Genomic DNA, 27,411 nt, shown 5'->3' on the forward strand with positions numbered 1-27,411 from the left:
CCAGGAGAAGGGATATGGTATGCGATCACAGCAGAAAGGACCAGATGTCAGGGCTGGCTTCCTGCTGGGTTAAGAGTGACTGCAGAGACTGATGCCTAGATTAAGTGGACCAGTTTCCTCATCTGAGTGACAAAAACAGGGGATCCTAAAAACTAGCTCATTTCCTTCATTCCCTTGGGGAATGAAACGCGTGATCTTCAGTTCCTCAGAGAAGTGAAAGCAGCAACAAGGAATCCAGTAATTCTTGTTATCAGCAAGCTTTACAAGTCAGCAGAGTCTGAGCAGGTGGCTCAGAGCCCGCTCTCCAGACACTGCTACCCTCTCTCCGAGCCCTGAAGTCAGAGGAGCCACGATGCCTCTGCCGCTGGCCTGCCTGCTGCTTCTCCTCCTCTCCACCCACAGTGCCCTGGCCCTCAAGATCTGCTCCTTCAATGTGAGGTCCTTTGGGGAATCCAAGAAGGCAAACTGTAATGCCATGGATGTCATTGTGAAGGTAAGCCCATTTTCCTGTTAGAAGGACTGCTGGATACCCCTCACGCTTTCTCTAAAGCTTTCGGACTTTTAAGAGACTCAAGAGTTGTTTAACTGAAGTTAGCCCCTAGGGTGAAGGAAGCTTGTGCACTCTCTCCCTCCCCTCCACTCCTCTCCCTTTCTTTTTCCTTCTCTCCCCCTACAGCCATCAATCTTTTTCCAATTCCCAAGTCTAATCTTTCTCCCCACTTAGCTAAGACTTCCCTTGGGTAATCTGATCAATGTCTTGAGACTGTTCACATTCTTCTCGTGTCAGTTGATTCTCTTTATCCTATGCTGGCTGCTGCTGCTGCTAAGTCGCTTCAGTCACGTCCGACTCTGCGTGACCCCATAGACAGCAGCCCACCAGGCTCCACCGTCCCTGGGATTCTCCAGGCAAGAACACTGGAGTGGCTTGCCATTTCCTTCTCCAATGCATGAAAGTGAAAAGTCAAAGTGAAGTCGCTCAGTTGTGTCTGACTCTTAGCGACCCCATGGACTGCAGCCTACCAGGCTCCTCTGTCCATGGGATTTTCCAGGCAAGAGTACTGGAGTGGGGTGTCATTGCCTTCTCCACTTTATCCTCTAGGTTAATTTATTTTTGATGCTGGGGCTGAAACCCTTCCCAAGACTCTGGGTTTTATTACCTTAGAAACCCCAGAGACACCACGTTTTGGTGGGAGCACCAGGGGCCCTGGGCTCACCTTTCACTAGGCAGCCAGGTGCACCAGCTCTGCCAGTCCCTTCTCCCTGAGCCCCTCAGTGCCTTTCAGTAAGATGGTCCTCACACAACCTGGCCAGCATGCAGGGTTACTGTGAAAGTGTAATGAGTCCACGGTGAGAGCTCACACTGACAGAGCCTTTGCAGAGCCCACTCTGTGCCAGTCACTGTATTAGGCATTTTATATTAAGACAACTTATTTAACTTAAGCCATGATCACATCTGTCACGTCTTCATAAACACTATCACCTCCTCACCTACAATTTCTTCCCCATCAGTTTTTTTTTGTAAAATAACATCTTAATTGTTTAAATTAGGACTGTAATTTTTTAAATTATAAACTTATATTTTACAAATTAATTTTATTACACTAAAAATAGTCAATATGGACTATTTTGAAAATACAGAAACATATAAAGAAGTATCCTATCACTTGAAGGTAACAGTTGTTGCACTTGGGTAACTTTGTTGCGGATGTTTTTCTATCCAAAAATAATACATAAACATGCATCTATTTTGCAGCATGGAGATACCCTATTCTGCTTTTATATAAGAAGCATTTCATACGTTGTTAATATTCTTTTAAAACACAACTTTTAATGCCTTATGCTGCGTTTCCAACGTGTTTCATTCAACGCTTCTCTATCTGGGGATGCTTAGGATATTTCCAGTTTTTCTGTTGCAATACATCTTCCTCTTTGATCTGCATAAGTAATAATAAGGGCTTCCCAGATGGCTCAGTAGTAAAGAATCCATCTGCCAAGAAGCAGATGTGGGTTCAATTCCTGGGTCAGGAAGATCCCCAAGAGAAAGAAATAGCAACTCACTCCAGTATTCTTGCCTGGGAAATCCCGTACAGTAATAATAATAATAACAACATTTTGTTGTTTGCCTCCTACATGGCTGGCCCTGTTCTAAGTATTCATTTATCCTCCAACAATCCTGTGAGGGAATGACTATTATTATGCCAATTTACAGATAAGGAAACAGATGCAGAGTAGTAGCAGGAACTTTTTTACAGTGGAAGACATTCCTCAAAGTGAGAAAACTAGATCAAAGTATTAATACATTTCCCTGGTGGCTCAGATGGTAAAGAATCTGCCCACAGTACAGAAGATGCAGGTTCGATCCCTAGGTTGGGAAGATCTCCTGAAGACGGGATCTTCTACCCACTCCAGTATTCTTGCCTGGAAAATTCCATGGACAGAAGAGCCTAGAGGGCTACACTCAATGGGGTCGCAGAGTCAGACACAACTGAGTGACTAACATTTTCTTTGACTTTTCATATACATATTCTAAAGTGCTTTCCAGAAAGATCTGACAGTGGTTAAGTGACTAAATCAGGAGGCTGGCTGGGAGAACAGCACCCAGCTCTCTTTGGTGAACCCTACAAGTCTGACGCCATGATATGCAAGCCTGTTGATGGAAGGATGCAGACTCTGACATAGTCTCACTCCTCTGTCACTACACTGGTATATCTTCAGCCCCTGGCACTTTTTAATGGCACCAGGCCAGTGTCGGTGGCCCTCTCTGCTCTGCCCTTTATAGAGAGGAAACTAGAATATATATGTGCTCTGGAAATAGGACCAGTGGCATAATCCCCCTGCTCCGTGTTTCTGGAACTGATGTGAAAAGACAAAATGAATACTGAGGATGCTCTGTCCTTGACAACCAAATTCCAGCCCACTAGAATTCCATACAAAGGAAGATCCCAGTGGCCTCCAGTGGGGTTGACACCCTGGTCCTCAGCTTACTGCTCATTCTGAAGGGGACCCTCCTGTATTCTTTACCCACTGAGTTCTTCTTTTTTCTTTTTTTAGCCACTCCCTATGGCAGGCATTTGGGATCTTAGTTCCCTGACAAGGGGTCAAACCTGTGACCCCTGCAGAGGAAGCCCAGAGTTCTAACCACTAGACCACCAGGAAAGTCCCCACACTGAATTATTTCTTGCCTCTCAGGGCTTGTTCAAAAGTATCCTCCATGGAGCCTTCCCTGATCCTCTGGGCCGATGTAACTAATTATTCCTCAACACTCTCATAGGCCTGACTTTTATTTAGCACAACTGTCTTTGGTCTCTCACTGTAGCTAGTTCTTTCCATTTGTCTTTTTCACTGATAACGAGTCTTTGAGGGAGGGAGTACATTTTAATAGTACAGCATGGTGGGAAAAGGCAATGGCACCCCACTCCAGTACTCTTGCCTGGAAAATCCCATGGACGGAGGAGCCTGGTAGGCTGCAGTCCATGGGGGTCGCTAAGAGTCAGACATGAGTGAGCGACTTCACTTTCAATTTTCACTTTTATGCACTGGAGAAGGAAATGGCAACCCGTTCCAGTGTTCTTGCCTGGAGAATCCCAGGGACGGGGGAGCCTGGTGGGCTGCCGTCTATGGGGTGGCACAGAGTCAGACACAACTAAAGGGACTTAGCAGCAGCAGCAGCAGCAGCACGGTGGGCTTTGCAGTCATGTGAACCTGACTTCACATCCTACTCTTATCACCTATACTGGCTTCACGACTTTAGTCTTTCAGTCACTCTGAGCTTGGTTTCCTCCTATGCTTAATGAGTTCAGAATCATAGCTGTCTCAGAGCTGGTGAGGCTCTGAGTAGGCTCACAATAAATGTTAACTCTTACAATTATTATAATTGTACTTCTTCATTTCTGCAGTATCCAGCCTGGTATTCTTTACTTACTAAGGCCTTAATAGATATATTTATTATTATTATTGTAATTATTCAAACAAAGCCAACTTGCAGGACTTACAGGGATCATGCGCTTTTGGTCTGGATTCTGGTTGCCTAGGTTCACATTCTGGCTCAGCCACTTTCTAGCTGGGTGATTCTGGATAGTATCTCAGCTTTCCCAGAAAGAACCTCAGGCTCTTTGTCTTCACAATGTATATCATAATAGTACTTACCTCAGTGAGTGAGTGAAGTCGCTCAGTCGTGTCCGACTCTTTGTGACCCCATGGACTGTAGCCTACCATGCTCAGGGCGTCTATCATTTATTTCAGAGAAGAGGATAGTTAATTTAACAAAGCACCCAATCTGATACTTAAAACATAGTAAGTGCCCCCCAAATAATAAATCAATCAATCTAATCGAAAAATGGGCAATCTAAACAGATATTTCTCTAAAGAAGACGTACAGATGGCCAATGTTGCTAATTATTAGAGAAATGCAAATCAAAACTACAGTCACTCTAGTCAGAATGGCCATCATTAAAAGGTCAACAAATAGCAAATGCTAGAAAGGATGTGGAGAAAAGGGAACCCTCTGACATTGTTGGTGGCTCAGATGGTAAAGAATCTGCCTGCAGTGCGGGAGACCCAGGCTTAATCCCAGGGTTCGATCCCCTGGAGAAGGGAATGGCAATCCCCTCCAGTATTCTTGCCTAGAGAATTTCATGGATAGAGGAACCTGCTGGGCTGCAGCCCATGGGGTAGCAAAGAGTGGTACAAGGCTGAGCGACTACAACTTTCACTTTCATATGTATAACTGACTCGCTGCTCTGTACAGCAGAAATTAACACCACACTGTAAATCAACTACAATGAAAAAAGAGTAAGTGCCCAATAAAAGGTTTCATTATTTGTAGTAAATGGCCTCACACCCCCGGGGAATTCTCTCTCTGCAGGTCATCAAACGCTGTGATATCATACTCCTGATGGAAATCAAGGACAGCAGCAACAGGATCTGCCCCACACTGATGGAGAAGCTAAACGGGTAAAGATGGGGCCCCGGACCCTCTGCCGGCTCAAAGCCAAGTGCAAGGATCTGAAAATCCCCTGGGAACTGAAACTAGTGTAGCACCAGCACTGGCCCAGACCACCAGGTCACGTGGCCCACGCTGCCCAGGCTTTCAACTGTATTAACTGCGGCCCTGAGAGTTTTCAACCAGCTAGTTCTAATATGATAAAACAAAAGAGGGAAATGGGTGAGGAATCAGGACTGAGAGAAATGAAACAGACTAGAAGCTGAGCTGAAGTACTGTTACAAAGAAAAGACTGAGTGCAAATATGAAAACATGATATGCCCACGGGCTGGAATATTACACTGCGATTAAAAGTCATGGTTACTACAGAGTAGGTTAGAGCTAAACATTCCAGCATGGAAAGATGGCTACAATACATGGCAAAAAGCAAGTCCAGAACTATACGTAGAAGAGCCCATTTTAGTAATCACACTACATCACACATAAGGGTGTGGTGGAGTTTGCATGGGCATAAAAGAAAGACAGGAAGGATGTGCTCAACTGTTAAGAGTGGTTACTTCCTGGGCGTGGTGGGTATGACTGGAGAACCACTTGGAAGGGGGCTATGAAGAAATGGGAAACATTTGCTTTTTATTTTATATACCTCTGTCAGTTCAGTCACTCAGTTGTGTCTGGCTCTTTGCAACCCCGTGGACATATACCCCATGGACATAAACCTCTGTACGATTTGAGTATTTTACAAAGTCTGAATTTGATGATTTGATTTGAATTTTTGAGTATTTTACAAAAAGTCTTAAGCCTGAGAGAAACAGCCTTCGATGCTCTCCTTCACAGAGCGAGGCCCCTGGGCTGATGGCAACCACCCCTCTCTGGGCCTCAGTTTCTCATCTGAGAGTCCAGACTTGGAGCAAAGCATCTCCTTTTTAGCCTCACAGGTCTGCTCTTGACAATGACAGAGGGGATGAAGCCCAGGCATTAGGCACCTCCACTCAGCTCAGACCACGTGGGCTTGGATTCTGGCTTGGCTATGATCTTGGGCAAGTTACTGAACCTCATTGTACCTCATTTTCCCCATCTATAAATAAAGCTAATAATAGAACTCATCTTCCTGGGATGTGGTGATAATTAAACCAAATCATTCATGTAAATGGTTAAGCTGTGCCTGGTATGGAGCAGTGGCAACTAAGTGCTGGGATGTTCATCACTAGTAGAAGTAAGGGGATGCGTGTAATGGCAAGTGATGATCCAGAGGCCCGCAGGAAACAGCGACTGATGACCACAACGGCACCATACAGGCCAGGCATCCCGTCAATCCGTTTGTGTGTGCTATCTCATTCGCTCCTCACAACAGCTCTGTGGAGCAGGTTCTCCCACTACTTCCCTTATAGCTGAGGGACAGAGGCACAGACAGCAAGGATCTGCCAGGTAATCCAGCCAATAAATGGCCAAACCCACCTTTGTGCCTGGGTGGTGTCTGAGTCCAAGCCAGTGCTCTGGTCTGAGTCCCCTCAACCTTCTTTGAAGTGGCCCGGGCCAGTGTTCAGAAGTATGAGGGCCGAGGGGACGGGGGTTACAGGCACCACCTGCAGCTGGTCTGGATTAAGCCCTCCCACCCTCGGTGGTCTCAGTTCTCCCCAGCCTCCCTAGACTGTGCTGTGGACTCCAAGCAGAGCCAGGCCTGTGTGTCTCCTAATTCTCTGTAAGCCAGGAAGGGCCTTCGTCACTTCATAGCCGAGTCATTGCAAGCAGTTTGCCAACCCAGGACTTGGCAGGCTAGATTTAGAACAGAGCCAGTCTTTCCAAATTGGAAGCCGAGCGGAATCCACTGTCTGCGCTCCTGGGGCCCCCATAGCCAGATGTGCCTTAGAATATTAATTTCCAGGAATTTCTGCGGGCTCTAAGTTGGCCCCTAAAAGCCCCCTCTAGTTTCTCCCAATGGAACCTGAGAATATGCCACAGCTTAGACATACCCCAGATCTTCTAGAGGGATGGTGAAGTAGACTCTGCCCAGGGTGGAGTTATCAGCAGGTTTGGCACACACATGTGAGTCAAGTCTTCCTGATAAGGGTGAGGCAGAGGATCAATGGGACTTTATGACTGTATCCTCAGTCCCCAGAACAGAAACAATAGCCATTTGGAATCACAGTTTCAGGACTTGTGAAAAAAATGCCTGGGAGGTTTCAGAGCAGAAAAGAAATGTCCAAAAAAAATCTTAGTAGGTCAGCCATAAAAAGGAACGCGTTTGAGTCAGTTCTTATCGGGTGGATGAACCTGGAACCTATTATACAGAGTGAAGTGAGTCAGGAAGAGAAAGATGGATACCGTATTCTAACACATATATACAGAATCTAGAAAATTTACTTACAGGGCAACAATGGAGAAACAGACATAGAGAATAGATTTACGGACATGGGGAGAGGGGAGGAGAGGGTGAGATGTAAGGAAAGAGAAAAAAGGAAACTTACGATAGCCAATGGGAATTTGCTGTATGGCTCAGGAAACTCAAACAGGGGCTCTGTATCAACCTAGAGGGGTGGAAGACAGGAGGGAGCTTCAAAAGGGAGGGGATATATGTCTAACTAAGGCTGATTAATGTTGAGGTTTGACAGAAAACAGCAAAATTCTATAAAGCAATTATTTTTCAATAAAAAAAATAAATATAATTTACAAAAAGTCTTAGTAGGAATCCTGCATATGATAAATGCTCAGGAGTAACCCGGTGAAGTTAATTCTACCAGGAAGTATGAGATGCAGTCCAGCCACAGGCCAGAACAACCTTCGGGGCTGACTACGGCCTGAATCTTCTATGGTCTCAGTGAAGTCCTGTACCTGTCTTCAGGTACAGGACAAAGCAGGTGGATTTGGGGGTGAGCAGGATCTCAATTCAAATCCCAGCTCTGCACTTGCAAACTATAAAAATGGAGTAATAATAGTACTCCTCTTATCAGGACAAGAAACAATGGCAGGTGTCACATTCCCAGTAAGTGGTGGCCCTTCTTATGAGACTCAAAGGTTATAATGAACAGAAGCCCTTCTACATGATGCCATTGGGCATACGGAAGCTGACTGGAGGGAGCGGAACCTAGGCAGAGAGAAATGTTTGTTCTTTAAGATGCAATGTAAAATCTTTTTGTTTTCCAGAAATTCAAGAAAAGGCATAACATACAACTATGTGATTAGCTCTCGCCTTGGAAGAAACACATATAAAGAACAGTATGCCTTTCTCTATAAGTAAGTATAAATTATGCTTCCCGGAACATGGTTTACTTATCAATATGACCGTGAATGGAATAAAAATCTTTTCCTCAAAACCAAATTTAGATGTCAAACCAGCTCTCAGTACTGATCAAATTACTGAGCTGTTAAAAGTGGGGCTGATGGAAAGGATAATATTAACTCTTCAAAACTAATTTGCTGGATGACTTGGTGACCTGGTCAGGAAAGTCAAAGAGTTCTTTATCCCCCATGGTCAAGTCCTGGCAGGGGATGGAAACATGAATTGCCCAGCATGGCTGCTCTGGGACATCACATTCTCATTTTCTTCCTACTAATAATCTCTGCTGAGTCTGACCTTTAAGTTTTGAGCTCCCCAGATACTCAGTTCCCCAAGGGCTCTGGCCCTTGTGGAGACTGACTGAGCCTTGTCCTCAGGTAAAAGATCCCTTTCGGCACTCAACTCTGCAGGGGAGGCCAATAAAGCTGTGGGAACATTCATCTCTGCTTCTTCAAAGAAGTAAGAAGAAAGCCAACTCATCTTGGAGGACTGTCTTTTTTTCTTTTTTCTTCCAGAGAAAAGCTAGTGTCTGTAAAACAAAGCTACCTCTACCACGACTATCAGGCTGGAGACGCAGATGTGTTTTCCAGGGAACCCTTTGTGGTCTGGTTCCAGTCACCCTACACCGGTGAGACCTACAGGCCCCTCTCACTCCTCACTTCCCCAGAGAGCCCATGAATGGGCAGCAGCCCTGAGTTGTGAGCTGTGATCCCAGGGTTTATGCAGCATCTTTAGGGAGGCATTTCGCTTGAGATGACCATTAGGGGTTCCTAACACTTGAATGCGGAGGACACAGTATAGTTTGATGACACCAGGCTGGCTGCTTAGAATGCCACAGCTCAAGACTTCCTTGTCCTAGAAGCCACTTTCTGGAATCAATAATAACCTTACTCTTACCTGGTAAGAGTAACCTTTGGAGCGTTTAGGCTGATGGCAATTATTTAGAAAAATCCCCCAGTCCCAATCAAGGACAGCTGCTCCTTCATTTGAAAAATCTGAACACTGGCCAACGAAGATGATCTCCCAACCTAGAGCCACACGGCCCCTCCAGTGATCACAGAGCCATCTCCCCCACAGACTGGGGGAAGAAGCACCCTGATTTCTGACAACAGTAGTACTTGTATTAGTCACTAACAATTATTCATCTGTGATGAATGCCAGGTTCCTCTCATCTTTGCAACACCCAAAAAGATAGCAACTAGGACTGTCTATGCTTTATGATGGAGGAAGTTGAGGTTCAAATAGATGGAGTCACACACCCAAGCTCATCCAGCAGTTATTGAAGTGGACAAGCCAGGGCTGTAACACAAACTTCCATCTCAGGAGCCCACGCTCTTAACCACCATGCAATACTCAACAGAAAGTCAAGAATTACTTTGATTTGTAGACTGGAACTATAGAGAATCAGATCTTTTTTTCAATACCCACTACATGGGTACTGGACAAGACAGAAAAGGTCCCTGTCCTTGTGCAACAGGGGAGACAGATAATAACTAAATAGTCAGAGCTGTACATATGAACATCTATATCTACATCACACAAATATTAACATCTTCAACTATGAAGTTAACTATTTCTGCACAGGGTTAATAGCTCAGAACAGAGTATTTTAGGAAAACAAACATGGAAGAACAGCAGGAGATTTTTCAGCAGGAAACAAACAAAAAACTGAGAAGGAGGTGAGGGCTACTGAGGAACCAGAAGTGCCTTTCAGAGAGGACATTCAATAATCATTTTTGTCACGCACGTGATTCACATTCAGCTGATCTGGCAGCATTAGGAGAGGCCCTTCCCACCAAACAATTCTTCTTTGAGAGAGTACTCAACCTTCGTGAACTGCTGAACAGACCTGTTTGTCTGGAGCTTCTACCCTTCCCTACTACCCTCGCCCCACAACACCCACCCGCACTGGGATGGCATTGCTCTGCCATGTTTGGAGTTTTCTCTCCATCTGAACAAGTAAATGTCTTTATGTCGCCTCTGTTTGGGATTAAAGAGGAAGGAGTTCGCCATTTATCTATCTTTTCTTCCTTCATTTATTCTCTCAATCATTCATTCATGAGTTCAATCAACAAACATTTCTGAGCACCTCCAACGTGCCAGGCATGGTGCTAGGTTCTGGAGCCAAGAGGGTGAACAAGAAGATAAGCCTGCCCTCAGAGAACTTAGGTTCCAGTGGGCTAAGCAGGTAATTTCAGAGCATGAAGGCAGTAAGCAGGGCTTACTGAATAGCAGGGTAAGGGGCCACCTTAGGGCAACTGGGGGACACCTCCCCGGAGGTGACAATGGCTCTGACCAGAAGAAGCCAGTCACAGATTGCTGGTGGAAAGGCATTCTGGCGGCAGGGCACAGTGAGCACCCAAGCTCAGGAGGAGGAAAGGAGTTGGGATGTTCATGGGCCCAAAAAGAGGCAGGGGAGTGGGAAGGAGGAGGGAGGAGCAGCGTGAGAGACAGGCTACTGAAGCAGGGCAGGTCTTGGAGGCAGGCTGCTGGTCTGATGGACTTCCACTGTGGGACTTGAGCAGGGATTGCCTCATAGAACGTAGCTCCTGAGAAGAGAGGGCCCTCAGGTGCAGACCAAGGGAGAGCCTGAGGAGGAGGTGTTAAGAAAGACACCACCTCCTCACTTAGGCTCCCTCAGCCCCTCCTGCTGGGGAGGCCCACAAAGGGCCACTCTGCTTTTTAAATAAAATTGTTCAGGCTTCCCCCCCCCCGCCCCCGCCCTTCTAATTATAAAAGGAGTATAAACTGAAAACTCTTAATTTTTATTTAGAAAGTTTTTTTTCCTTAGTATAAAGTCAAACAGGCTTAATGTTTTTTTAAAAATGGAAAATACAAGGCATTTTTTTAAAAATGAGAAAATAAAAACACCCACAATGCCAGTGAGGAACACTGTCTACCAGCTTTCTCTTAGTCAGGAAGGGCAACTGGGAGAAAAGAGGCTTTGGTGTGCTGAAAATGGCAGCCTAATGACCATAAGGTTATTTAAATCTCGACCACTGGACCTTCTGGAAATGGGGGGCCCTAGATGACACAGTCCGTGCCTTTTGAGGGGACAGCCTGTTTCCCTGAAGCAGTGTTCATGGAATCTTGACAAGGAAATGTGTGACCTCTGCCTCCTTCCTGTTCCTCAGCTGTCAAGGACTTCGTGATTGTCCCCCTGCACACCACCCCTGAGACATCCGTTAGAGAGATTGATGAGCTGGCTGATGTCTACACAGATGTGAAACGTCGCTGGAATGCAGAGGTGATGACCCTCTATGTCTGCTGAATTCCCATCTAGCAGGGGCAGAATCTGGTTCCTGAGAGGGGATGAGCAATTCTGAGGGAGGGTGAGGAGGCGGGGTCTGTGCAGACGACCACCACTTGAGAGCTTCATTTTAGGCCTTTTCTCAGCCCAAAATATCTTTCTGCTTAAATGTGCCTAGGTACGCTCCCTGGGGGTCTTGGGAAATTCACACCCTGCTCCACTAATAATGGCTGCCAACATTCACTGAGCAAATGAATAGCTGGTGCCAGGCACTATGCTAAGGCTGGACATGGATAAGTTTACTTAATCCTCCCAATAGCCAGATGAGGTAACGACTTTGATCATTCCAACTTCACAATTGAGAACAGTGAGACAAAGAGATGTCAGAAATCTTTCAGTTACAAGTGACAGAATCCCAAAATGGCTCATGAAAAGAAAGAGCAATTCATTGGTTAAAGGCAGAGTTGGACAAGGCAATCAGGGCTTGTCTTCTCTCTCTCCAGTCTCCCCTTAGCCTCCCATTCCCCTGGTGGGCTCCATTTTCAGGCTGTCTCCACCCATATGATGGCAAGATAGTCACCAGCAGTTTCTAAAGCAACTGACAAGTTTTCTGTCCCACAATGGAACAAATATAATGGGATGGAGTCTCACTGACTAAGTCTGGATCACATGTTCATCCCTGAACCAATCACTGATGAGGTGGTTGAGATGCTCTGACTGGTTAAGTCTGTGTCAGTTCCACACCAACTTCACAGACCCAGGTAGAAGAGGAAGATGGTGTCTCAAAGAAACTAGGGGTGCTTTCACAGAGGGGAATAACAATATGTCCACCACCCGTCTTGGCCTCAATTATTTCCTCATCTGGAAAACAGCGGTGGCACCCCACCCTCCACCCCCAGACGCTGTGAGGTGTATGAAAGTGTGTGGCACATATGGAAACGATCCAGAGGGCTCTTCCTCATTCTTCTTTCTCCTTTTAAGATGTGACTCCAATGACACAATCCCTCCACCTCAGTTCTGCTGCTCAAAGTGCAAAATCAGTCCAATACAGCGTGGACACAGAGCTGGGTCATGGTGCATGCAGGGGTGTGTTTCACTGCTGTTTTGTAAAAGGCAGGGTATGAGAAACACTCACTTGTTTCTAAATTATAAATTCCATTCACTCATTTGGCAAGAATTTATGGAGCATCTGTTAAATGCCAGGTACAGGGGAGGCCTCAGTGGTACAAAAGTGACCTAGAGGGGAAACTCTTGTGCTGAGCGAGGAAGGGGCTTTCAGGGAGGCTGATTTGGATTCAGTCCTTAACTTCATTCCAAGTCGAGTAGCCTACAGCAGGTCACTATATCCTCTACTCTTTCCACAGGGGACAAAGGTCCCTTCTACCTCTTAGTGCTTATTGTCAGATTTAAAATAAACTTCATAAAATACTTAACGTTTGGCTTGGCACACAGGACGTGCTCAGGAAATCATGCCTACATAAATAGAAGCTGCCTGACACTCCAGTTAAGGATGACATCCTGTCTCAACTGCACCCACCAGTCTCAGGGAAAACCATGATACCCAGAGTCAAAGGAAAATGTTTTTGAAGAAAACTCTGAGGTCAGCAACAGCACCAAACAACAGCACTAACAAGGAAATCTGTTTCCTCTCATAAGAATACTAAAATTCTGTTCCAAAAGCCCTACAGGAGAAACCACTTCCGAGACAGAAGACTCTGACGGTGGCGTTGGGGCAGAGGTGGACAACTCATTCCATCAGCCCCTCCCCGTAAGCCTCTTCGCACCTCCTCAATAGGCAGAATTCCCACGAGGAGTTAAGTTCCCAGCTTCACAACGAGAGAGGAAAGAGCAGTGCCAAACACACCACCTGAGTTCACTTTTCCTTTCTTGGAAACAAAAGGCGTGGATTCATTCAGATGTTTATACCCACAGAGGCAAAAGATGTGAGGGAATAACTGAGCTGTGTTCTTTCATCTTTAATCTGTACTCCCAATCGGAGTGACTCGGTGATTAAGAACAGGAGGGAGCAGCTACAACAAATATCCTTCTTCCCATTAAGAACATCCTTCCTTGTCATACTCACCCATCCAATACTCATCAGAACTGTGGCTCGGTTTTAAACTGTGGCCTCTTCTTTTAAAAAACAAAAAGAAATTAAGACCCTATATTAGTCTGCTTGGGCTGCCATAACAAAGTCCCAAAGACTGAGTGGCTTAAACAGCAAAAATTTCTGTCCTCACAGTTCTGGAGGCTGGATGTTCAAGACCAGAATGGCAGCAGGGTTTGGCTTGGTCTTCCCTCTGTGTCCATGTCTTAATCTCTTTTTATAAGGACACAAGTCATATCAGAGTAGGCCCACCCCATATGTAACCTCATTCTATCTGTATTAACTCTTTAAAGGTCATCTGCAAATACAGTCTGAGATACTGGGGGCTAGAACATATGAATCCGGGGGGACACATTTAGCTGATAACTGAACTCATCATTTACTGGGTATGCAAGGTGGAGTCCCTGCTACCAGTTCTGCATAAAAGTGTTAGACAACAATGCCTATATGAGACAGTTATAAATCCTGTCTTTCAGAATTTCATTTTCATGGGTGACTTCAATGCTGGCTGCAGCTACGTCCCCAAGAAGGCCTGGAAGGACATCCGCCTGAGGACGGACCCCAAGTTCGTTTGGCTGATCGGGGACCAAGAGGACACCACGGTCAAGAAGAGCACAAACTGCGCCTATGACAGGTAGGAGGCGTCTGCCAGACCACCATGAGCCCACACGGTGCCTGGTGCACGTTGGGAAAGGCGGCTCCTCCCGGGCAGGTGACGCTCCTGCTCGGAGAGCCGAGCTGCTCTGACTTTAGGCCCTTCCGCTGGGTACTTTGTGAAGCATGCAAAGTGAATGGCCATATATGGTGGCCTTAAACACACAGCTTAGCAGTGGCAAGAGCGGGCTTTGCTGTTGGACGGGCCTGGATTCAAATTCTGTCTCTACCACTTAGTAAGTCAGGGACCGAGAGAGCTAAGCTCTTTGTGTCTTTGTTCCCTTAGTGGTAAAACAGAGACTATATTAAACAAAAAAGTATAAATCTTCTATATCTTCTAACACAGTATCTGGAATATAGTTAAGCGCTCAATATATTCACTGGCTGTTAAGTACTACATCACAAAGTCATACTGCAATTTATTCATTCAATTCTCTGTTACTGGGCATATTAGGTCATTACCAAGGGTTTGCTATTAAAAGCAAAGTGTAACGAACCCCCTACATATATATGCATTTTGTATTTATGATTTCCTCAGGATGAAAGTCTAAAAATGAGAGTAGTTACTGCAAGATAATTTATACTTCTAATGCTTTACCATACACTGGGGGTGGGGGAGGGGTGGATGGGCTGCACTGTGCAGCTTGCAGGATCTAAGTTCCCTGACCGGGGATTGAACCTGGGCCACGGCAGTAAAAGCACTGAGTCCCAACCACTGGACTGCCAGGGATTCCTATGCTGTCCTGTGCTTAGTTGCTTAGTTGTGTTTGACTCTTTGCAACTCCATGGACTGTAGCTCGCCAGGTTCGTTTGTCCATGGGATTCTCGAGGCAAAGAATACTGGAGTGGGTTGCCATCCCCCTCCTCCAAGGGGATCTTCCTGACCCAGGGATTGAACCCAGGTCTCCTGTATTGAGTTGGATCTGCAATCCTTTACCATTCTAAATGCAAATATATACAACTAAATAATAGCATTCTTTAGTATTTATAAACTCTCCTTGGAGATTTTCAATCAGTTGCATCCTTAAGTTAGAAAGTGAGGAAGGACCTGAAGTGTGGGAACATTCATGACTGGCCCATCCACAGCAGAAACCACGGGTGGGGAAGTCCCAAGGAGCCCTGGTCCTCAGAGTGGTTGCTATTCCCTGAGCTCAGCACGCCACCAAGGAGCATGATGTGGCCCAGAGGACAGTTCTCACTTCTCTAGTTTTAAGTTCTGACTTTCATTTTCATCCCGTGACCTCCTTTTTACCTCTAAGAGCTTGAGGGCTAGTGTGCCTTCTGCTGACTTCATCATTCCAGCTTCCCTAAATGGAAACAGCCCTGGCCCTGGGAAAAGCAGAACCAAGGTGGGGAGTTACAGGAGACTGAGCGGCCTGGGTACTGCCCCCTCCATCCTATTATGAGGGGCTACCTCAAAGCTGGTTGAAAAGGGTTGCTTGCTCCCTCGCCCACTTGCATATGCCAGCTGTGTGGCCTTGGCAGGTAAATCCCTTCTGTGGTTCCATTTCTCTTCCCTGGCAGAGGAAAGGGAGGTGACTGAAAGCAATGCCACAGAAGAACAGTGCATCCCAGGAAAAGATAGATTAGATGGGGCAGTGGGGCAGGTCAAAAAAGATGTTTACTAAAGGACTCCCAGATTTTTTTTTTTTAATTGTATTTTTTTAACATTTATTTTCATTTATTTATTTATTTGGCTGCCCTGGATCTTAGCTGCAATACGCAGGATCTTCGATCTTCACTGTAGCATGTGGGATTTTGTGTGTGTGTGTGTGTGTGGCATGCAAACTCTTAGTTGTGGCATGTGGGATCTAGTTCTCTGACCAGGGATCGAACCCAGGCCCCCTGAGTCTTAGCCAGTGCACCCCAAGGGAGGTCCCCAAAGGACCTCCAGTTTTACGCACTTGTATGCCAAAGGATGACAGGGTTACATGATTTTTTAAACATTACTTTCTTGTTTCGTTGCTCTGAATTTTCTGTGTTTTCCGTAACAGTATATGTCTCTTATGGTTGTAAAGAGGCATAAAGGGAGAAGATGACATGGCCTCAGGGGCAGTCTTTGCTCTGTGTGCTGTGTGCTGGTGGACACGCCAAGATGCTCAGAGCCAGCTGGGCACTGGAGCAGCCTCAGGAAGCTTAGTGGGATCCCCTGACTCGCCCACACACAAAACCAACATAAGTCCAAGATAGGGGAGCCCTAACTATGCTGTTCTTCACACTCTGGGTCTGAAAGGATGGCTTCAAGAAACCTCTGCCTGAATGCCAAGAGTTTACTTATGGAGACGAGGTCAAAATTAGCCAGGTGGTGTTGGTAGCCAACAAAGGAAACTAGGTCAGCTGGCTGGAATCGGGGAAGGCTCAGTGGACAGTCATGGGTGAGCAGTCCGGCCCAGGCTGTCCCTCTTCAGCCAGCTGGTTAGGGCCATGAAGACCCTAACCACGTCACCACATTTGAGGTATATTGGACTCCACTTAACCACCACTTTCCGGTTCTCTGTCAGCACTGCAAAGCGACAGTACTATAGTCTTTTTTCTCTGTATTAGTCTTTAAATCTATTCCATTATTACTGAAATAAAATTAATTTCAAGAGAAAATTTGACAAAACTGAAGGCAAGGAAACAGCATTACTTGTCATCAATCAAAAAATAATTGTAAAAGTAAGCCCAATGAAAACCAAAAAATGTTAAATTATGCCTTCATTCTCTTGTCAGCAGAATACTCTGTCGGATGAAATAGGAGCATAGGGAAATATTAAAGATAAGCCAGGACCTTTTTCTAAAATTGAATCAGGAAAAATGAAAATAACTGCAAAGGAAACATCTTTCAGTACTCCAGACATTGCTATGTGCCGAGATGTCCACATCTCTTCCGCTGCCAGGGCTCCTGCTTGGACAGGGGACACTGTCCTGGTGCCCACAGGCCACAGCAGGGATGACCCTGTGTTTCAACCACAGGTGCTGTGCTGAGGGTCTTCGTCAGGGAGGGGGAGATGCCCCCTTCAACCCCACTTGAGTTCTTGTGGCTGGACTGACAATAAAGGTGGCACAATACTGACTAATAGGAGAAAAAGAAACAAATCTCAATTTGTACACACAGAGGGCTTACAGAAATGGGACCTAAGAAGTGGTCAAGTTGCAGAAATATCTCTTTTGACCCACCTCCTAGAGTAATGAAAACAAAAACAAGAATAAGCAAATGGAATCTAATTAAACTTAAAAGCTTTTGCACAGCAAAGGAAACCATAAACAAAACAAAGGAAACAAAACCTAAAACAAAAGAAAACGAGACAACCTTCAGAATGGGAGAAAATATTTGCAAACAAAGTGACTGACAAGGGATTAATCTGCAAAATATGCAAACAGCTCATGTAGCTCTATGTCAAAGAAACAAATCAAAAAATGGGCAGAAGATCGAAATAGATATTTCTCCAAAGAAGACATACAAATGGCCAAAAAGCACATGAAATGATGCTCAACATCACTAACTTTCAGAGAAATGCAAGCCAAAACTACAATGAAGTATCACTTCACAAGGGTCAGAATGGCCATCATCAAAAAGTCTACAAATAATAAATATTAGAGAGCGTATTGAGAAAAGGGAACTTTCCACTGTTGGTGGGAATGTAAATTGGTACAATCACTATGGAGAACAGTATGGATGCTCCCTAAAAAACTACAGATAGAACTACCATATGATCCAGCAATTCCATTCCTGGGCATATATCCAGAGAAAACCATGATCCTAAAGGATATGTGCACTCCAATGTTCATTGCAGCATTGTTTGCAAAAGCCAAGTCACGGAAGCAACCTAAATGTCCATTGTCAGAGGAACACATAAAGAAGATGTGGTGTATATATATACACAATGGAGTATTACTCAGCCATACGCAGTGAAATAATGCCATTTGCAGCAACATGGGTAGATCTAGAGATTATTAAGCGAAGTAAACCAAAGACAAATATCATATGATGTCACTCATGTGGAATCTAATTTTAAAAAAATAAAGATACAAATAAACTTATTCACAAAATAGAAACAGACTTACAGATCTCTAAAACAAACTTACTGTTACCAAAGGGGAAACGTGGGAGACAGGGATAAATCAAGTGCTTGGGATGAACACACACACTGCTGTAAGACATAACCAATGAGCAACCACCGCATAGTACAGGGAACTCTACTCAATACTCTGCGATAACCTGTGAGAGACAAGAATCTAAAAGGAATGAATATATGTATATGTATAACTGAATCACTTTGCTGTGTACCTGAAATTAACACAACAATGGAAATCAAATGCACTCCAATAAAACTAAATTTTTTTTACAGTGGTCAAAACAGAAGGCTTTTTTATAATTTTTAGACAAAGAACAACAAATTTGCAAGGAATTGAAAGGACAAAAACTCAGGTTTGGGTGCTCAATTAGTGAAGAATTTAAACAGTGTTGGCTTGGGGGTAGTCAATTAAATAAGTAACAAAGTTTGTTTATACAGAAGTGTTGGCCTGAATTCCCTATTTCTGGAGATAAGGGTGCCTGTCCTTCCTTCTACCTCCAGATTCAGGGAGTGTACCATTCAGGGGAGATTTATTTCCTACTTTCAAGGAGACAGAAAGGAGTGTTCCTCTTACATTAGCTGTTTCTTCATATGCCATTGTGGCCTATTTTGGGGGTGGCCTATTCTGAGCTTCAGCACAAGCTAAAACCAGGGCTGGACTTTTGAACTCCATGTGAAAGGGCCAAGCAGTTCAGTCATTCCAGAGGTCAAGCAAGAAGCCCAGTTTGATCTCAGATAACAACAGCGTGGATTAATGGGATTCTTTTCTCTTTCCTTTTCCAGGATCGTGCTTAGAGGACAAAATATTGTCAACTCTGTTGTTCCTCAATCAAACCTCGTCTTTGATTTCCAGAAAGCTTACAGGTTGTCTGAATCGAAGGTACAGCTGTCATCTCATCTTTCTGTGCCACTGTCCTGGGAAGATGGGTTGGTGTCACCCAGCGATGGTTTAAGTCACCAATGGAGACCTGACCCTGGGCCACTGGGCCTTGAGTCTCAAAGCCTGTGATTCCATGACTTGAAGACCTGCCTCAACTTCTGACTGATCTGGTCCAGGGATGATGCTCCCAGTGTGTGTTCCTTTGGGTGACTTGGGGCATTTCATTCTCAGCCTCCCTCAGCTTGAATTCATTTGTCACTAAAATCAAGGTGTCTCCTAATTCCCAAATCTATCTCCCTTTTCTCTACAGGCCCTGGATGTCAGTGACCACTTTCCAGTTGAATTTAAACTTCAGTCTTCGAGGGCCTTCACCAACAGCAAAAAATCTGTTTCTTCAAAGAAGAAAAAAAAGACCAGTCATGCCTAGATACAAGGGTGCCATTTTTATTAACTATTTCTTGCCTCTAAATAAAGCAGCTCCAACAGGTATGAACTGTTCCCTGTGCTCAGGAAACAAGACTGGCCCAAATGCTTCCATTTTTCAACCTGAATCTACTTCATCTTAAGCCAAACTGGGAAGAGTGTCTTTTATTCTCCCTCTTGAGCCCAAACCGCCCTTGAATGTCTAGAAAGGAAACTGGGGGCTTCACATCCTGACCCCAGCAGGTGTCACTGCTCAAACGGCTGAGAAGCTACACGAAGAGGAACATCGGCTTTCTGTTTTGAGCATCCTGTTCCACAGGAAACGACCCTAAAGGCCAAGATGCCAAGGCCCCAACAGTACCCCATGGTTTGGGCAATGAACTGCTTTAGGACCTGGCCCTCATGTGTGAGGTCAGGCCACCATCGCATCTTGCAGGGATGCAGGGTGAGGCCATTCCCACTGGTCTCCCTGCCTCCAAACAGTCCTCCAACTCAGCTAGCCCAGCGATCACCAGTGTCATCCTTTGAAATTCCAATCTGACCACAGCCCAGCCCCATCCCCACCCCATTTTAAAATCCTTCAGGAGCTCCTGACACCACGTGGAGAGCACCCAGGGTATCCGGATGCCCAGGAAGGTCTCCATTTCCTGGTTTCTCGTGTCGGCCTTCCCTTTGCCCACCATGGACTGTAGCCCAGCAGGACGGCCCCTTCCTTGCATGCCCCAAGCTCTCCCTCCTTCTGGGCTCAGCAACCGCCATACGCCATACCCTACTCTAACGTACACCTCGTCATATGTTTACCAGGGCCACTATTTGGGCTCTGTGGGGGCCTGGGGGGACAAAGGCCCAGCAGGCTGGGAGGGACTGGAGGACCCTGTTATCTTTCCGCAGCTGGAGACTTGCAGAGGAGTCCAGCAGCAAGGCACCGTTTTATCCATATCCACGGTGACCATTTTGGTTTGTTTTGCTTTGTCTTCCCTTATATTGTTTCTTTGAGTAGTACATGAGCAGGACTAAATCTGTAAGCAGTACCAAGAAAGAAGCCATGACAAGGGACACTGTGCCCAGCCCTCCATCTCTGGTTTCCTGTCTCAGAAGAGGTCCCTCTTATCAGCTGATGCATTCCACCTGAGAGACTCTGCAAAATAAGCACCATGTGTAATCTTGAGAAATAGAGCCTGGCATACTATATGCGCAGTCCCACTTTTTGCTGATTTTCCTAATTATATTGAGGGCGATGTGACTTTTGATATAACAGAGACTGTAAGCCTGATACTTGAGATCTGGTTACATCTGGCTGAGAGAATAAAATCAAAAGTGCCCTGCTTTAAACATGCCCTGATTTCTCCAAACATCCAGTGAACCTCAGAGGTCTTGCTGGAACCGGCGGTGGCAAGGCTACAAACCTTCCGTGACCCCTTATGAGCAGTGCTCACAGTCCCAGGAAAACTTCCAGTTTCCAAGGCGCAAAATGGTCAAGCAAGCAATTCACAAATGAGCTCACTGCTGAAGAAAAGGTCATCCCTTTGTCCCAAAGGCCAGCAACGTGGCTGGGAAGACTCTGTGCCAGAAGGGGGAGGCAGGGGAAGTGAGCCAGACACTACCTGAGTCTGTCCATGTTTCTGGCCTGGTCTTGCCACCCTGCAGCCTCTTTGGCTATAAGACATCTCTCTGTCCCTGCACTGGAGCAACTTACTGGGCCCACGGACATCTGCCAGCTCCCATTCTGGGCAAACTATGCCAAGCAAGAGGGTACGAAGTGCGGCTTCTTCTCACGGGCTGCAACTTAACAAGCCCCAGACATCCTCCCATTGTTCTGGCTCATTTGGCCTGGCTGGGACAAAGAGTTCCTGTGACTTTGGGGGAGTGGGGTGTACCCTGGTCCTATGTATTCAGCTTTGGCTTTGTCCAGAGGGTTTGAAATCTTAGGGAACCAGTTACCATGCCGATTCCCCAGGGTCCAGCACCCTTGGAGTCTGTCTCAGTAGGTCTGGGGTGGCCCCGGAACCTGCATTTTTAATAAGCTCCTAGGTGATATGAGGGCTTCCCTGGTGGCTCAGCTGGTAAAGAGTCCACCTGCAATGCAGGAGACCTAGGTTTGATCCCTTGGTTGGGAAGATCCCCTGGAAAAGGGAAAGGCTCTACCCACTCCAGTATTCCAGCCTGGAGAATTCCATGGACTGTATAGTCCATGGGGTCACAAAGAGTCGGACACGACTGAGTGACTTTCACTCTGAATGACCTAGGTGATATGAGGAGCAGATTTTTCTTTCATTATTTACTGGGGACCAAATTTTTCACCCACACTCCTATACCCTCCTAGATGAGAAAAGTTGTAGCATGGTGTACACCATCACCTACTAACTGGGGGACCTTGAGCAGCTCACCAGCCTTCAGTCTCCTTATGTATAAAATGGCGTTAAAAAAGAATCAACCTCCTGGAGGAAGTTTAAATAAGATAATGCACTTAAAACACTATGTGACCGACCACCTCAAAAGCCCTCAACAAATGGAGGTGTTATTTTTATTAATAAGACTTGTTTCGTTAAAGGGTAAGCCAGTCAAGCCTTTGGGTATATGTACCCAGTTATTTAAGGCTCTCAGTTATTTAGAATGAATTTCTGCCATACAAGGATCAGGCCAAGTTTCCAATTCTTTTTCATTCACCACAGCAAGTATTTTGGCGTAAGTATTTTGGCATCAGTCTTGAGAAATGGAGATGTCCCTACTTCCAGTCCTTGCTATCTTCTCATCCTCATCAACACTCCTTTCTTACCTCAAACAAACATGCTCTCTAGTGCCCTTCATCCTGTCCCTGTGGGTTGGAAGGGGCAGGGAGGGGGATGCAGAAGGGAGCTTCTCCAGTTCAGCCACCCTGGCTCCCATCTCTGCCTCAGGTTGCACAAGGCAAGTGTAAAGGGCAGATGCAAAACCAGGGGGAAAAAGAAGGACAAACTGGAGGTCACGTCTCTCTTCCCTCCCAGAAAAAGTACAAGGGCAGGGGCATGTGTGGGTGAGAGAGGTCACACCTGTATCAGTTACCAAGTCTTCACCACGGCCCACAAAGCTCTGACAAAATAGTTCTTGGCTTTCACTTACCTTTCCAACTCCACTTTCAACCGGGTACACTCTGCAGTCACACGGCTTAGCTCCTTGTTCATGCTCTCACCAGCCTCTGGGACTTTTCACATGCTGTTTCCTTCCTCCTGCACTGCTCTTCTTCCCCTTCACTTAATAACCTTCTCATTCCTTGAAACTCAGCTTAAGCCTGGTTCATTCAGGGAGGCCTTTTCTGGCCAACTTCTCCCCAAACTGTTTTGGGATCTGCGATTACATCTTCCCATGGTGCCCTGTGTGTTCCCTTCCTATACCTCATCACAAGTGTAATCACCTGGCCAATGTCTGTTCTCTGTCCCCAACCACTACCTCTATAAGGACAGAACTATGTCTTCTTAGTCACTGCTTAATACACTGTTGTTGGTTAAACTCAGGGAGTACTACAGTACCATCCTGGAGTAAAATGCAATAGTCTTTACAGAGTTCTCCTTAAAAAAAATATTCTTAGCAAAAGGTAGTAGACACTGGGTAGGAAAATTATTATAATTTTTCTTTTAGAAACCCTCCCAGATGAAAATATCTACTTTACAAAGTTCAGTTCTGACGCTCAGTCGTGCCTGACTCTTTGTGACCCCATGAACCGCAGCACGCCAGGCCTCCCTGTCCATCACCAACTCCTGGAGTCCACCCAAACCCACGTCCATTGAGTCGGTGATGCCATCCAACCATCTCATCCTCTGTCGTCCCCTTCTCCTTCTGCCCTCAATCTTTCCCAGCATCAGGGTCTTTTCAAATGTCAGCTCTTCGGATCAGGTGGCCAAAGTATTGGAGTTTCAGCTTCAACATCGGTCCCTCCAATGAACACCCAGGACTGATCTCCTTTAGGATGGACTGGTTGGATCTCCTTGCAGTCCAAGGGACTCTCAAGAGTCTTCTCCAACACCACAATTCAAAAGAATCAATTCTTTGGTGCTCAGCTTTCTTTATAGTCCAACTCTCACACCCATACATGACCACTGGAAAAACCATAGCCTTAACTAGATGGACTTTTGTTGGCAAAGTAATGTCTCTGCTTTTCAATATGCTATCTAGGTTGGTCATAACTTTCCTTCCAAGGAGTAAGCATCTTTTAATTTCATAGCTGCAATCACCATCTGCAGTGATTCTGGAGCCCAGAAAAATAAAGTCAGCCACTGTTTCCACTGTTTCCCCATCTATTTGCCATGAAGTGATGAGACCGGATGCCATGATCTTCGTTTTCTGAATGTTGAGCCTTAAGCCAACTTTTTCACTCTCTTCTTTCACTTTTGTCAAGAGGCTCTTTAGTTCTTCTTCACTTTCTGCCATAAGGGTGGTGTCACCTGTGTATCTAAGGTTATTGATATTTCTCCCGGCAATCTTGATTCCAGCTTGTGCTTCCTCCAGTCCAGCAGGGAATAATTTTTGCTGGTACTAACTAGGGATTAAACAGAAAACTAGCAGGGCCTTCCAGTGTAGTGCAGTTTCTCAAAGAACATGTGAGGGATATAAAATAGAACGGCAGGAATTCCCTGGAGTGGTTAGGAACCAAACGTGCACTCCCCAGGGAGCAGGTTCAATCCCTGGTCGGGGAACCTCGGGGCATGGCCAAATAAAATAGGACGGCATCAGAGACAGAAGAATTAAAGCGTAAAACCGAGATAAAGGTAAACCTCACTGCGGTTCCTCAAACGTACCCCCCGCCCCCCACCTTCCTGCCTCAGGTCTTTGTCACGCCGTTCCCTCTGCCAAAACTGCCCTCCCCTCTTTGTCCTTCTAACCTGCGAGAACAAAGTCCCTCAACTCTTTAAGGCTTTCAAACACTTCCAGGCCAACCTCCCTTCACTGAGAGGAGCGTTCTAGTCGCTCTCAGACGCACGCACGCCTGTCCGCACGCACCACGCCGGCCCACGCACGCACGGTCGCAAGCACGCACGCACCAGCCTCTTACCCGAGCTCACGTGGGCCCCCACCTGGCGCACGTGCCCCAGGAGGCTACGGTTTCTGCTTATTGTTACAAGCCCAGGTTCCTACCTCATCTGAGTTCCCTGATGACAGGAGAAAATATGTGTTAGTCCCTTGCAAAAAGTTCTTCTGCTGAGCCTTTTTTCTCTAGGAACCTCTTTTACTTCCCCATCAAATACCCTGGAAGTTTCATGTTATTTTTCCATCCTATTTACGATTCTTGCTTGTTTGAAATATTTTAATAATTTCATCAAAGTTAGAGCTGAAAAAGTCTCTATTTGGATGAGGGGGGGCAGAATTTTTAAAATATGTATTTGGCTGCACCAGGTCTTAGCTGTGGCATCTGAGATCTTTCATCTTCCTTGCCGCTCTCAGTCTCTTTATTTGCGGCATGCGGGATCTAGTTCCCTGACCAAGGATGGAAGCCAGGCCCCCTGCATTGGAGCGCAGAGTCTTAGCCACTGGACCATCAGGCGAATCCCTAAAAGGTCTTTAAAGATAATAATAACAGCAGCAGCACTTGCCGTCTTGCCAAAGCTTACTCTGTGCCAGGCTGTTATGGGTTCTGTTGTCATGTCCATTTTATAGAGGAGGAAACTCAGGCCCAGACAAGTTAAACAACTTGCCCATTGTCGCACAGCTGGTGAGTAATGGAGGTAGTGCCTCTTGCATGAGACAGTAGGCTCAGGGCCCAGGGCCACAATACCTTTAGAAGCCACAGGAATGTTGTAATTTGTTTCAGAATAAGGAGGAAAAGAAATTCAAAATTTAGGTTGAAGACACATTTTCTGCATTTACTATTAATATAAATGTATTTGTACAAGTGTTGTAAAATATAATTTTTAATAATTTTTTTATGTAGAGATTCGTTAAGGCAGAAGTACCCTAAGAACCCACAGAGGTCATAACCTGACCTTGGTGGAGTCAGAAGTACAATCAAGTAAGTATGCCCCCAAAGTTTGTGTTTTCACTAGTCTAGTGTAACTCCACATTGTTGCTGTTGTTTAGTCACCAAGTTGTGTCTGACTCTTTGCCACCTCATGTACTGCAACCTGCCAGGCTCCTTTGTCCATCAGATTTCCCAGGCAGGAGCACTGGAGTGGGTTGCCATTTCCTTCTCCAGGGGATCTTCCCGACTCAGGGATCGAACCTGCATCCCCTGCTTGTTCCATGGTAGAGATAGGTGGATTCTTTACCACTGAGCCACCTAGGAAGCCCAACCCCTGGTGTTTTTACAAGTGTGAAAACTGCAGTCCAAGGCCACACAACAAATGGATGGCAGAAGGCAAGCAGAGAAGACAGGTTTCCAGGGGCCAACCGTGGCAACGACCCTTGTGGTCCAACAGCACCACCTAGTGGTCTTTCTAGGAACTTCGCTTGAAGAGGGTGCAGGTCCAAATAATCCCGAAAAACAACTACCAGTCTACCCGTGGACTCCATACTCAGCAGTAGCGGAACGCAAACACACCCCCAGAGCAGCCGCAGGGCCAACTGGGCTCTGGCAGAGATGGGCTACAATTTTGGGGACCCTTTCTCCTCTTCTCCTGGTCAAACACCACTCCCAGCCTTCTCAACAAGTCGTGTGATTTGTTCCACCGATTTGTTTCGTCAGCTCCAGGCCAGGGTAGTCAAGAGTGGGCGTGTTGTCTCCGGTCCTTCAGCCTGTCTTCCCTCATCCCCCAGTTGGGTATAGGGGATTCAGGCGAGGACTCTGAGGCCCTCGGAGATGGCAGAGCCACCAGATAGATGGGGGAAGCCTGGGTCCCCTGATCACCTTGTGGTGGGTGACCCGCTGAACCTCAGATTGCACTGTGCTGTAAGAAATATATCTTTATTTTGTCAATAAGTTTGAGCAACTGGGATTCAGGGCTGTTTGTTATAGCAGTGAGGCAACCCTGACCCTTGCAGGTTCTCGGGCTGGGGTGAGGGGAGGGCGGTGTGTAAACACGGAAACGACTTCCTCCCTAAAGTGTGGGCTCCACTGGGACAGAGCACTTCTGCTCCGGGTCCCTTCAACCGAATGTAGAGTAAGGACAGGGAGGTGCCCGCCCCTCCCCTGCCCCCACCCCATACCAGGCTCCACATAGCACTTCCTCTGCCCCAGGTCTGCTGGTGAAAGACTTGCAGGTTCCATTGTTTCCCTCCCAGGAGTGACTTGGCTGGCAACGGTGACGGCAGGGTGGGGAACTCTGCAAGTAGCTAGGGTCTCTGAGGGCAGACAGGCCGCAGCAGGTGAGGCCCCCTGAATCCCACCTTAGAGTAGACCTGTGCCCCTCCCCTGCTCGGCAGAGGAGGCAGGGCTGGACAGAACAGAGAGAGGGTGGGTGGGGCTGGCAGCCTCTCTGCCCTGCAGGGTCCACATGGACCATGGGAAAAGGAAGGAGCAGCTTCTGAGCCCCCAGCTCATTCACATCAGCTGGTCTGTTCGCCGTGCAACATGGAAGATGTTACTTTTGATGCAAAAGCTCTTTGTGATGGGCTGGAACCTGGCATAAGTCGGAGGCCTGGTGTCCTTCATGGCTTCCCCTGGAACACAACAAGGGCCTGGTGGTGCCGGGGCCACCGTGCCTCCTGCCATCCCAGCTCTAGCCCCGCACAGCATACAGCCACAGCAGCTCTGGGTGCTGGACAGCGAAATGCTCCGGTGCACTTAGTAGCCCCTGATCCCTATCTGAGGCCCCCCTCCCCTTCCTTCTTAGAATCTACTAACTAAACGGTATGCTTGGCAAAGCATAGGAACCTCAACACCCTGCTTTGGCCCCAGGACCAGGATCTGCCCTGAT

At 46.4% G+C, this 27,411-nt stretch overlaps 2 protein-coding genes across 2 annotated transcripts in view; one reads left to right on the top strand and one right to left on the bottom strand.

The window, feature by feature from the left end:
• On the top strand, positions 1-20,920 carry DNASE1L3 (deoxyribonuclease 1 like 3). Its single transcript, NM_001205724.2, is given in 8 exon segments — positions 1-493; positions 4,865-4,953; positions 8,084-8,173; positions 8,732-8,844; positions 11,351-11,463; positions 14,050-14,207; positions 19,069-19,165; positions 19,476-20,920. Coding segments are annotated over 8 exon segments (918 nt in total). The 5' UTR covers positions 1-352; the 3' UTR covers positions 19,593-20,920.
• Positions 20,471-27,411, bottom strand: part of LOC112443489 (protein ATP6V1FNB) — an 11,715-nt gene continuing 4,774 nt past the window's right edge. Inside the window, exon 2 of the mRNA XM_024983290.2 lies at positions 20,471-27,154. Coding sequence (XP_024839058.1) covers positions 27,036-27,154 — 119 coding nt within the window. The 3' untranslated portion in view covers positions 20,471-27,035. The remainder of the gene's footprint in view (positions 27,155-27,411) is intronic.

This window comes from Bos taurus, chromosome 22 (assembly GCF_002263795.3).
Source record: "Bos taurus isolate L1 Dominette 01449 registration number 42190680 breed Hereford chromosome 22, ARS-UCD2.0, whole genome shotgun sequence".
Taxonomy (NCBI): domain Eukaryota; kingdom Metazoa; phylum Chordata; class Mammalia; order Artiodactyla; family Bovidae; genus Bos; species Bos taurus.